Genomic DNA, 12,643 nt, shown 5'->3' with positions numbered 1-12,643 from the left:
GGTGGTAACATAAAATAATTCTTTTAAAAGGAAGAGCAGAGTATTTGAAATGCAGGAATAATATCAAGTGAGCTTCCAGTACCAAAGTTTGTCAGAGTAGTATGCCAAAATTTTTCCACTCTTCCTGATGTCCTCACTGTTGGGAAGACATTAAGGACCGGCGTAGCTGATTATGCAGAGCTATGTCCTAGTCGGCTATAAATGTATATATCTTAATGTCATACAAAATGGTGGCACTTCATAAGATAGTATCATTTAGTGCAAAGTAAGAGAATTGGAAGGAAGAAGAGAGCAGGGTCAGTTAGGGGAGATCAAGGAAGCTTTCGCCCTGATAAAAAGTCCATGAGAAAGTTTATGACTTTTTAAAAAAATTTTATTTATTTATTTGACACAGAGAGAGAGACAGCGAGAGAGGGAACACAAGCAGGGGGAGTGGGAGAGGGAGAAGCAGGCTTCCCGCCAAGCAGGGAGCCCAATGTGGGGCTCGATCCCAGGACGCCGAGACCACGACCTGAGCTGAAGGCAGACGCTTAACAACTGAGCCACCGAGGCACCTCGAAAGTTTATGACTTTTAATACATTTTCAGTTTTGGAGAATCGATAGTGAGGAACTTGAGGCTTTCTTTAGAAGGTTAAGTTAAGGTAAAGGAATGTGGCAGCAGACTCCGTATGGACCAGAATTTCTCAAATTGTAGTGAATCATCCGAGACCTTGTTAAAAATGCACATTGTGAGCAGCAGGTCTGGGATTCTGCATTCTGACCTCTCAGGTGATGCCAGTGTTGGTGGTCCTTGGGTCATGTGCTCCGTAGCAAGGATGTAGACTTCCCTATAGAGAAATCTGGAAGGGCCACTGGATAGTTCAAGACATAATAGGATCAAGGAAGAGCATGACTTTGTTGTTATTGCTGAGCATGTTTTTAGCTAGAGGGGAGCACGGAGATGGAGAAATAGAGGTTATAGATGTAAGATACTACTGCTAAACAAAGAGGAAAGAAGTGGTAGAGACAATCCGTAATCGAAGGGATGCAGAACAGTCAAGACCGTAGAGCCAGAAATTACTTTTTTTAAAGACTTATTTATTTATCTTAGAGAGAAAGAGAGAGAGAGAGCAACCCGGGCGAGGGTCAACGGGAGAGGAAGAGAGTATCCTTAAGCAGACTCCCTGCTGAGCCTGAAGGCCAATGTGGGGCTCAGTCCCTGGACCCCGACATCATGCCCTGAGCTGAAATCAAGAGCCAAGACACCCAACTGACTGTGCCACCCAGGCGCCCCCAGAAATTACTTTTGAAGAAGGTGGATAGTGAAGGGAAGGAGGGAAGAAAGAAAGGCGTGGTAGCTGGGAAATTTTGGAGTTGCTGAGGAAACTTGAGAGAATTCACTTTAGATGGCTTGAGTGTATTTGCACTAAAGCAGCTTAAATTACAGTTGCTCCACAAAGAATACTGAAAGCAGATGGAGTGCTAAACTTGGGGTAAAACAGCCACTCATTCATCCTCCTCAGATCTATGGGACATCAAATATATATATGTTGTATTGGTATTCATTATTCAAATGAGATTAATTTGAATATGGAAGCTTTGGCTGTTTTTCTTTTTTAAGAAAGCTAATTTTTTGATATAGCTGTTTCAAAAAAACCTTTTTAAAGACTAACATGATCTACCAAATCAAACTAATTTTGGAAACAAAAGAGATTATAGCGTTCATTCCCTAAATGCTAAAATTGTTATTATCAGTAAGTATGACACTGATTTTGAAATAGAAAAGATTTTCAGTATCTAAAATTTCTGTGGCAATTAAATTGATTTTTTCTATTTTGGTAGTCCTATTTCCATATTGAAAGCTTATTATACATTATTTCCTTTTTTTTAAGATTTTATTTATTTGAGAGAGAGAATGAGATAGAGCATGAGGGGGGCAGGGTCAGAGGGAGAAGCAGACTCCCTGCTGAGCAGGGAGCCTGATGCGGGACTCAATCCCAGGACTCCAGGATCATGACCTGAGCCAAAGGCAGTCGCTTAACCAACTGAGCCACCCAGGCTCCCTGATAGACACTATTTTTTAGATGTGTTTTATATACCTTCTTGTGTGAGTGGATCAAGAAATTTTAAGATGGCTAAACTAGACGATACAAGAAATGTAGGCATACCAGTAGGCCACATGGGTATGGACAAAGATGAACACTTCTATTAGTATTATCCCTACAAGTGTATATCGAAGCTGATCAATTCATAACACTTTCTCTGATGAAAACTTAATTATGCCTTCAGTTGAACTATCATCACAACTGTGTACTGCCTATATTATGGAACAAGTTGAAGAACATGGTAAATACTTGTAGTATAATGGTAGAAATGATTCTGCTGTACTGCATTAAGGGTGTTCTATTGCCTTCTACCATTGGCTTTCACGTTTATCCTCTCAGGTCATGATTTGTTCCTCTGATTAAAAATTGCTTTTCTCCCCATCAGTCACCGTGTTCACATTGGTATATGTGCACTTTTCTGTTTTAGTTATAGTCATTTGAAACATAATCTTACTTTTGAAATCCTAACTGCATGTTCTGTTGAACACGTATTTGTATTTTTTTTTCAATATTTATAATGCGTTCATATTTCTCTCTTGTCGCTGTCCTAACCCACCTTCCTATCTCCAGAAACAGAACACCAAAACCTAATGTAATCATTTTCAGAGCCAAGCCTGAGGATTCAGCTTAGTACGAAGTGCATGAATGTTTAATTGGCTTTCATGTTTACATATAATTAACTATATGTCCATTTTTCGTTTTAGATTCTCCTAAAATATATCCTTACGTGAAGGTAAAACTTTTATATTTTCATTTTGAATTTTTAACTACAGATTGTATGAAAGGTACATCATGTCTTAATCATATTGTTTCAATACCCATTCAGCCTACCGTTGAAGTGAAAGATTCCGTTCCTACTAAAACAGTAGAAGTGAAGGAAAAACAAACATCCAAATCAGGTAAATTTTACAATACAAATTTAACAGTGGAAAGAAGTACACTAAAATATTTGAAATGCTCACAGTCTTCTTATTCTGAATTTTTTTTTTTTTTTGGTGGCAAATTTAACTGAAGGATTTGACATAAATAAGTTAGATACCATTGTTGATACCCATGTTTGAACAAAAGATATTTATAAGCATAAGAAAAAGATTTTAAAAATGTAAGCTTTAGCTCTAGTTTCTACTTTTATGTTTTGAAATCCTGAAGTTCCCAGTTTCAAATCCCATTACTTCCTTGGGATTCCCAGAAGTTAATTATTAGACTCTAAGATTTTTCCAGTGTTCACAGTGTTTATTTCAATTCTGACCTCCACTTGCTAACATGTCAATTGTGTTTTAAGTTTATTTCATCTTAGTGTTACTATGTTGATCATCTTAAGCCAAACAGGTGTTCTGATTAGCAGTGTCTGTGTGTGTGTGTGTGTGTGGGGGGGTGTCTTTGATTATTAAAAATGCGGGAAGTAATTAGTTATATCTTAATATTTTGTAGACACAATCTTTTAAAACCATATTTCTTAAACTTATTGGCCTTAGGGTCCTTTTATACTATTTAAAAATTATTAGGAATTCCAAAGAACTTCTGTTTAAGTGTTGATATTTACAATATTAGAAATTAAAACAAGCATTTAAAATACAAGCGTACATGATCATACGTTGTTAGCCATTAGAGCCATGACCCACTAATCATGCGAGTTGTGATGCTGTCACGTCTCATATCTTTAGAAAACGTCACCGTACACTTAATAAGAGAATGAGAGTGAAAATGTCAAATAACATTTAGCGTTATTGAATGGGTGGATGTTGGAACTCCGGGGATTCTCAGATGACATGGGAGAACTGTTTTAAACCATGTACAGGGTTCATGGACACAAAATGATAAAGGGGCCCTTGTGGTGAAATGGGCATTAAGGTTTCATTTCTGCATTTCTTGCTTTTTTCTTTCACTTGTCTTAAGAGGTTCAAATCAGACAATCTTGTTTAAAAAAAAAGTTAAGTATTTTTGTTATATATTCATTTTCTGTTTCATGGCACTGTAGTTTTTGGATCTAGTGTCTACTGAGACTTACTCTGTTTTTACATGGAAATGATTAGATCACCCGAGGCTTTCATTTCTCAGATAAATTTATGGTGTTTATCCAAGGCTTAAAAATTTCTGAAGATAGGGATGCCTAGGTGACTCAGTCAGTTGAGCGTCTGCCTCTGGCTCAGGTCATGATCCCAGGATCCTGGGATCGAGTCCCATGTTGGGATCCTTGCTCAGTGAGGAGCCTGCTTCTCCCTCTGCCTCTGCTGCTCTCCCTGCTTGTGCTCGCTCGCTCTCTCTCTGAACAAAGAAATAAAATCTTTAAAAAAATAAAAAAAAATTTCTGAAGATATTGGTGCATTGAGGAGAGACCATCTCACTGTAATTAAAAGTAGAACCATTCATTAAAAGTGTTTTTAAAACCCATGTCTTTAGAATACACGGTACATATTTATTTATTTATTTATTTATTTAAAGATTTTATTTATTTATTTGACAGAGAGATAGAAAGAAAGCACAAGTAGGCAGAGAGTCAGGCAGAGGGAGAGGAAGAAGCAGACTCCCCACTGAGCAGGGAGCCCGATGCGGGGCTCAATCCCAGGACCCCGACATCATGACATGAGCCGAAGGCAGCCGCTTAACCGACTGAGCCACCCAGGCGCCCCCACGGTGTGTATTAAAAAAGAAAAGGTTAGACATAAATTTTGTTAGTAAAAAAATTCGTACCCTGGAAAATCTTAATTATTAACGAACAAAAGCTCTATATGTAATAGAGCTTGGTGAGTAAATTAAAGTCTGTAATACTAGAGAATTAAAAAAAGAGAGACCGTTAAATTCAGCGGTATGAATGGCAAGTATAGGACATGTAATATACAATAAGGTACGAATCAGTAGTAGTGTGTCTGGGAAAAGAGTAGGACATGTGACTCCTCTGACAAAGGGATTTATACAAATTAGCTAAGTTTATTTTATTACTTACATTCTAATGAGTGAAATTTTATTTTCAGCTTTGTCCAGTTGGAAGTCTTCAGTGTGTTTGGCTCACAGTACTGTGTCTTGTCAAAGATCCAGGGCTTTGAGAGTTGATGATGAATGCCCATCTGTATCACACTTGGTGACCCAAAATCAGTCAGCATCCAGAGGATTTGGACAGACGACCTTCATAGAGAAAGTAAAGATTAATGATATTGGAGTTGTGTTTCTGTTAGAGAATTATAAACTCCATGACCTGTATAAATCACAGCTACCAGAAAGCAGAGAGCACAAACAAGGTAATAAAGAAGCATAGAGAATTCAGCCTCTCCATGACTTCACCATAGTTCTGATTTTTCAAAAATACTTTTGTGGCAAAATTTACTTTGTGTTTACTCCTTTTATGCAACCTACAACCAAACAGAATATCTTTTAGCAAGACATTTGTATTCTTCCTCTAACCAAAGCAACACCTGAATAAGAATTAGGAGAATGTAATTTCCTTTGGGTTAGTTTTTAGCATTCACTTGAGAGTAGGTAGCAGGATTATATTTAGAACTTTGGGACCAGTTGGGAATACTAGGTAGAGATCTAAAGATTGCTTACTCAAAACATAGTTTCCTAGCTTTATTTTATAGCTCTAAATTCACAAGTATTGGTCAAGCTGTATTCATTGTAACTAAAAAAAGCACCTTCCCAAATCAAGTATTAAAATATTTCCTATGTTCTCTATGACTTTTTTTTTTTAGAGTTGGCTTTCCCAGCAGTAATGGGAATAGTTGAGAATTTACTATATAGTATCATCTTCTCAGCTATGTATGCATAGTCCATCTCCTTGTTTTATTATTTTTATTTTATCTTTTTAGAGAGAGAGAGAGAGAGAGAGAGAGGGATAGGGAGAGAGAGAATCCCAAGCAGGCTTCATGCTCAGCACAGGGCCTAAGGGGGGGCTCCATCTCATGACCCTGAGAACATGACCTGAGCCTAAATCAAAAGTTGGACACTTAACTCACTGAGCCACCCAGATGCCCCTTTATTATTATTATTGTTATTGAAAATTTTTATTTATTTGAGAGAGAGAGAAATTGAGAGAACGAGTGGGAGGAGTGGCAGAGGGAGAAGCAGGCTCTCCTCTGAGCAGGGAGCCCGATGCGGGGCTTGATCCCAGGACCCTGCGATCATGACCTGAGCTAAAGGCAGCCGTTTAACTGACTGAGCCACCCAGGCACGTCCCTTTATTATTTTTAATGAATAAATGGAATACTGGTTTTAAGGAGCACTATATTATTTAAAAATAATATATGGAAAGTCAGTTTTCATTCTACTAAGATACTCAGTCTTTTGATTAACCACAACTAATGTGTGCTCTACTTAATGTACCAGTTAATTCCATGCCTTTTATCAGTCATATGATCAGGTCTGTACTAATAAATCGTACAATATTTTTTTCACCCTTGTAGTTTTATGTTCTGTCTTTACTTGTAGAATTAACACTGTGTTTTCAAAAGATTTTCAATTATCTCCTAGAGTAGTGAGTACAGCAAGAAATCCAAAGTTATTTACCTCTACAAGTGACTTGTTTGCTGTTACTTCTTCCTGAGCTTGGTAGATCCAAGGAGGACTTTTAAAATACCTACAGGCTCCTGTAACAAAGGAAGATCTGAAACAAAAATTAGAAATACAAGCAAGTTAAAACAGTTCATGTAGATTGTTTCTCTTCTCACTTGATGCCTTTTATAAAGTGGTGAGCAAAGTTAGTTCTCTAGGGACCCACGATTGTGTGCTTTTTCATTTAATACAGATTTATTCTGTACTGTGCCCTGATGATTTTATATCCTCAATATTTCTGGACCCATTCTGTCAGTTCAGGTGTACTTCATCTTTATTTTGTAGTACTGCCTTGTAATTCATCTCCCATCTTGTGTGACAGTGCCCCTCAAATTCATCCCTCTCCACAGCATTTTGAGTGATCTGTCTCAAATGTCAATATGACTAGGAACCACTGTTGAAAATGTATTTGTGGGCGCCTGGGTGCCTCAGTTGGTTAAGCGACTGCCTTCCGCTGAGATCATGATCCTGGAGTCCTGGGATCGAGTCCCACATCGGGCTCCCTGCTCAGCAGGGAGTCTGCTTCTCCCTCTGACCCTCCCCCCTCTCATGCTCTATCTCATTCTCTCTATCAAATAAATAAATAAAATCTTTAAAAAAATATATATTGGTGTCCAGGTATCTTGAACTTACATATAAAGCTTTCATAATCTTGACTTTGGCCAAACTCTCTAGCCCTTTCTGCCATCTGCCCTTTTCTCTGGCATTCTGAACTGCTGGTGATGTCTTCCTCTTACATCCCTGTATTTTAGACAAATACTTACCCTGTTGTGTGCTTCTCTCCCTTTTAGACAAATATTTACCCTGCTGTGTGCTTCTCTCCCTTGTCTTCCTACAGCCTTGCATACTCTCCCTGTTTTTCTCCCTCTAACCCCTTTGAATCTGGCTGACCTCACTGTTTTCAGTTTCGGTTCAGGCATTATCTCCAGAAAAACCATTCCTGACACCTTTTATCTACGTGCTTCTTGAAACCTGGGTGCCTAGCACTTACTGGGAACTCAGTAAATAATAACTGAGTAAAATAAAGACTGTTTACATAGAGATGACTTAAGAGATTGCCCCATACAGGGGCACCTGTGTGGCTCAGTCGGTTGAGCGTCCAACTCTTGATTTCGGCTCAGGTCATGACCTCAGAGTTGTGAGATCGAGGCCCGTGTGGGGCTCAGTGCTGGGCTTGGAGCCTGGTCAAGATTCTCTCTCTCTCTCTCTCTGCTCCTCCCCCTCTCTAAAAAAAGAGAGAGAGTGAGAGAAGATTGTCCCATACAGTCCAGGAGCCAAAGAAATAGATATAGAAAGAAGTACTTTACAGTTCAGGTGGTGAAGATACACTAGAAAAATCCGTAAAGTACTAAGGTACCCCTGAAGAAAGAGACACCTATTAATCTGGGGAAGACTAGCCATAATCAAGGATGACTTTACATAGCAGTCTGTGTCCTAAAAGATGTGAAGAAATTTATCAAGTAGGAGAGGAAAACATTTCAGAACTGTTTACACTCAGCAGCGACATACACCCATAGGAAGGTTGTACACTAATAAAGGCATAAAAAATAGTAATAATTTTGGAAACCATGAATAATGTTGTAGTTGAAGCTTTGGGTGTTAAGAGGTGCTGTTACAAGGTAAAGAATAGTCTGTTGTGATTTTTCATGTTTCTGCTGCATTTTAAAATTTTGTTTCTGAGTATATTGTTCATTGATATTAGGTGGATGAACTTGTGAATGAATCGTTGAGATGTTTGTATGTCTTTAACCTGGTGACATTTAGTATTTCCCAAATGGTTTGTTGAATTTTTTGATAATTAAAAGTATTTCTTAAAGTAAATATTCAGCTAAAGATTAAGTTTAATTTAAACCATCAATAGATGAAATGTTATTTTCTATTTTTAAGAAGGTTATAGCTTTTATCTAACCATTCTAAGTAGTGCATTCTATCTAAATGTATAGATTTGCCAGCAGAACGAAACTTAGAAAGGACATCAGAGGAAGAGCAAAAAAGACTTGATGAAAGTGAAAATAACCACCTACAGGTATGTAAAAATTTAAACTTAAATTTAAATTTCCGCTTTTATATTGTTTTTCCTGCTTTAATAAGGTAACATAGTTCAAATGATATTATCTTTTGAATGGACATATTGAAGTCAGTAGATTATAACTTAATATTTACTTTTTATAAAATTTTGTAAGTTACAAAACTTAAACTATTGTTAGAATTTATAGTAACTTATAGCTAAACTTCATCCTTGGAATTGAGAGGAAAAAAAAAATTCCCGAATAGTGTTTGCTTCTTCCATTTTTGTGACTTTTCATGTGATAAAGAAGATAGCATCAGATATTGAATCACTTGAAAGTATTTTATATATATATATATATTTTTTTTTTAAGATTTTATTTATATGTTTGAGAGAGAGATTGAGTGAGCAGGAGGGGGAGGGAGAGAGAATCTAAAGCAGAGTCCACTCTGGGTGCAGAGCCCTACTGATACCAAGAGTTGGACACTCAACTGACTGAGCCATCCAGGGGCCCTGAAAGTATTATATTTGGATTGTCAAGTAGATTTACAAGGGGCATTTGGAATATAATAAGAATTTGTTTTATTGGTGTTTTATTTATTTTAAAAAAGATTTTATTTATTTATTTGAGAGAGAGAGTGAGCAGGAGGGAGAGTGAGAATCTGCAGCAGACTCCACTCTGGGCGCAGAGCACTACTGATACCAAGAGTTGGACAGTCAACTGACTGAGCCATCCAGGGGCCCTGAAAGTATTATATTTGGATTGTCAAGTGGATTTACAAGGAGCTTTGGGATTATAATAACAAGTTGGTTTAGTGGTGTTTTATTTATTTATTTTTTAAAAGATTTTATTTATTTATTTGAGAGAGAAAGACAGCGTGAGCTGGGGGAGGTGCGGAGGGAGCGGGAGAAGCAGGCTCCCCACTGAGCACATGGGGCTAGATCCCAGAACCAACTGAACCACCCAGGCATCCCTGGTTCAGTGGTGTTTTAATAGGTAAAAGCCATTTTGGATAGTTAAAATAGTGTTAAGTATCTTTGTGGCAGCCATACTTGTAGTAACATAAGTATAAAGTAATGATGACCTATTCTAAGGTGACAGACCATGAAAGGAGGTAAAAAGGGCCTGACCTCTTAGCACAGGCAGGTGCTACACAATGGTGCAAGCACCGTGTTTGAAGTCAAAAGATATGCTAGCATCCTGGTTCTGTCACTTGGTAGCTGTGGGATCCCAGAAAAACTTGTTTAACCTGTTTGAATGTCAGTGACCTCATTCATAAAAGTGGTACTAATACCTACCTCTCAGGTATGTGTAATGAACGAATGTGGTAACAAACGTGAAAACACTTTGTGTACTGTAAAGGTTGCTAGAGAAACACAGGACAAAAATGATCACAGCAGTATTTAGTGATTTATTAAATACTGAGGACACTTTTTTAAACGTGAAGATTTCTGAAGGACAATAAAATAAATGGCAGTAGTGTCAAGAAAAGAATGGCAAAGTTAGAACGGGCAGGTGGATTTCTAATTTGGGATATGTTAAGTTTCAGTGACACTGTATAGGTTACAGTTGACCCTTGAACGGGATGAGTTTGAATTGTGCGTCCACTTACACACAGACTTTTTTGATACAGTACAGTACTGTTAATCTGTTTTCCTTATGGTTTTCTTAATAGCCTTTTCTTTATATTGTAAGAATCCAGTATATAATACATGTAACATACAAAATGTGTTAATTGACGTTACATTATTGGTAAGGTCAGCATTAGGTTATAATTTACTCTGACCTTCCATGCTCACTTTACAGAGTCCAGGGCCAAATGAGGATTAAGACGTAGATTAGATCTAGAGAGCAGATACGAGGTCTTTTATTTAAATGTTTTGATTTTTAATTTACATTTTTCCTATTTTAAGTCTAATCGCTATTAAAGTAGGAAGTTCAATAGGAGATTAGTAGTTAAATTTTTGGGGAATCAAAAGTTAGATGTGGATTTTTGACTGCACGGCTGTGAACGCCCTTAACCCCTTGCATTGTGTAAGGGTTGACAGTATAGTGACTTGGTACTTGAGACCTTCTCAGTGAGATGATTTTCTTTATTTCTTAGAGAGAGAGAGAGAGAGAGCGTGTGCGAGGGGTGGGGAGGGGCAGAAGAAGAGGGAGAGAGAGAATCCCAAGTAGGCTTCATGCTCAGCACGGAGCCCGACATGGGGCTTGATCTCATGACCCTGAGAGCGTGAACTGTGAGCTGAAATCAAGAGTTGGACACTTAACTGACTCTGCCACATAGGCATCCCCCTCAGTGAGATTATTTTAAATGTTTTGACCTTAAATAGATTTCTGTTATTGAATATCACCCATGTACCAGGCTGTATAAGTTGAGGGGTTAGGCTGTAGTGGTAGGAGCAGAAAAAATAAGGAAACAACAATCCATTGTAAGTTACTATAAGTGCTTCGTATAAAGAAAATGGAAATGTTAGGTTAGGGAATTTGGGGGGAGTTTGTCATTAGGATGGGGATGAGAATGGGAGTGGAATTTTGTTAGTCAGGAAAGATCTCTCTGAATGCGGCAAGAGCTGCCAAGTGGTGGATGAGAAGGACCCATTGTATGAGGATCTTGGAGAAGGATGTTCTAGACAGAGAACCATGGATCACATCTATTCATCATTTCACTCTTATGTCTTGGAATGACCAGGAAGCAGGAAGATTCAGCCCATTGTCATAATCCTTATTGTTACTGTTGGGTGTAGAAAAGAAAATGTGCATACTAAAATAAGTGCCTGGTACATTTTAGGTAATTAATAAATAAATGTTCTTATTCGTCCCTTATGAAAGCTTACTAGACTTTTTGAAGAGTTTCATACCTGTATCGAAAATGTTTTGCTATTATTTAAATATAATTTCAAGAAAGGTTTTTCTTCCTACTTTAACATTTCATTCAACCATTTTTCCTATCAATAAAAATTCTAAGCCTTTGTTTATCTAAATGAAGCAGCAGCTACCACAATGTTCTGTTTATACTCAACATGATATACTCCAAGGTTTCTCATCATGTCCAATATCTTCTTCTTTGAGCACTGAAAACGTTTCTACCGTCAGGAACAGTTTACAGTTGTAGCAAATATACTTATTAAAGAATTCGTTTAAATACATATTTTTAATGTCCTTTTATTTTGGTGGGAAATGCAAAGGAGAGTTAGGTGTTTTGTGAGTTCCTGTTGAAAGGTACATAGAAATCAGTCTTCTGTCTATGAAAGTATTTACTCTGGCCTTCCATGTTCAGTTTACAGAGTCAGGGGGCAAATGGAGATTAAAAGGTACACTTAATCTAGAAAGTATATATGAGATTTTTAGGTGTTTTGGTTTTCAATACATGCTTTTCTTATTTGTAAGTCTAGTTGCTGTTAAAGTAGGAAATTCAGATATTTTCTTAGAAAAGGATTCGGAAGTCTTTATGCAGCTCATTTTTGATGTTAATTTTAACAGAGTATTTCTGAGAGTCTTCCAGAGAAAGACGTGAAACGTTTATCTGGAGCTGCGGATCAGAAAGGACCACGTATATTAAGTGAAGAAGTAGAAGGTAAGAATTGTATTTTATTAAAAAGTCACTTGATAGAATGTTAATTTAAAATGGGAATAGTAATATGTTCTAATATCCAAAGAAAATCACCTATTAAATGCATAGAAAGGAGAAAGATGTGAAAAGGAGATAAATTGGTATCTTATCAGGTGTCAGCAACAGATCAAATTGAGAGCGCCACTGAAGCAGCTAAATTACTGGTTCCATTTCAAGATACTCTAAGACCTAAGGAACATCAGGAAATAAGAGGAAAAGAGCAAAAGAGGGAATGATGAGAAAGGCGGAGAGTACCGGGAGTAAATGAAGGGCAAAGCAGCTCCTCATAGTGGAAGGTGGTAACATAAAATAATTCTTTTAAAAGGAAGAGCAGAGTATTTGAAATGCAGGAATAATACCAAGTGAGCTTCCAGTACCAAAGTTTGTCAGA

The 12,643-nt window shown here is 37.4% G+C and overlaps 1 protein-coding gene and 1 long non-coding RNA gene across 4 annotated transcripts in view; one reads left to right on the top strand and one right to left on the bottom strand.

The window, feature by feature from the left end:
- LOC148163657 (ankyrin repeat domain-containing protein 26-like) overlaps window positions 1–12,643 on the top strand; it is a 90,560-nt gene that overhangs the window by 18,119 nt on the left and 59,798 nt on the right. For both annotated transcript variants that reach the window (XM_088025471.1, XM_088025470.1), the window contains exons 7-11: window positions 2,790–2,818; window positions 2,912–2,984; window positions 5,058–5,321; window positions 8,574–8,656; window positions 12,123–12,216. In XM_088025471.1, the coding sequence (XP_087881597.1) occupies window positions 2,790–2,818; window positions 2,912–2,984; window positions 5,058–5,321; window positions 8,574–8,656; window positions 12,123–12,216 (543 nt within the window). The remainder of the gene's footprint in view (window positions 1–2,789; window positions 2,819–2,911; window positions 2,985–5,057; window positions 5,322–8,573; window positions 8,657–12,122; window positions 12,217–12,643) is intronic.
- Window positions 1–12,643, bottom strand: part of LOC148163658 (uncharacterized) — a 71,935-nt gene that overhangs the window by 1,258 nt on the left and 58,034 nt on the right. The window contains exons 2-4 of one of the 2 annotated variants that reach the window (XR_015768758.1): window positions 6,586–6,682; window positions 5,030–5,208; window positions 777–923 (exon numbers count right to left, since the gene is read on the bottom strand). This is a non-coding gene — a long non-coding RNA (uncharacterized LOC148163658). Of the gene's footprint in view, window positions 1–776; window positions 924–5,029; window positions 5,209–6,585; window positions 6,683–12,643 lie in introns of those variants that run through there. The other variant, XR_015768757.1, reaches the window with a different exon arrangement.

Source organism: Eumetopias jubatus, unplaced genomic scaffold (assembly GCF_037043125.1).
Source record: "Eumetopias jubatus isolate StellerSeaLion01/CBP00866 unplaced genomic scaffold, mEumJub1_p1.0 scaffold_8, whole genome shotgun sequence".
Taxonomy (NCBI): Eukaryota; Metazoa; Chordata; class Mammalia; order Carnivora; family Otariidae; genus Eumetopias; species Eumetopias jubatus.
This window is presented reverse-complemented; position numbering and strand designations above follow the sequence as displayed.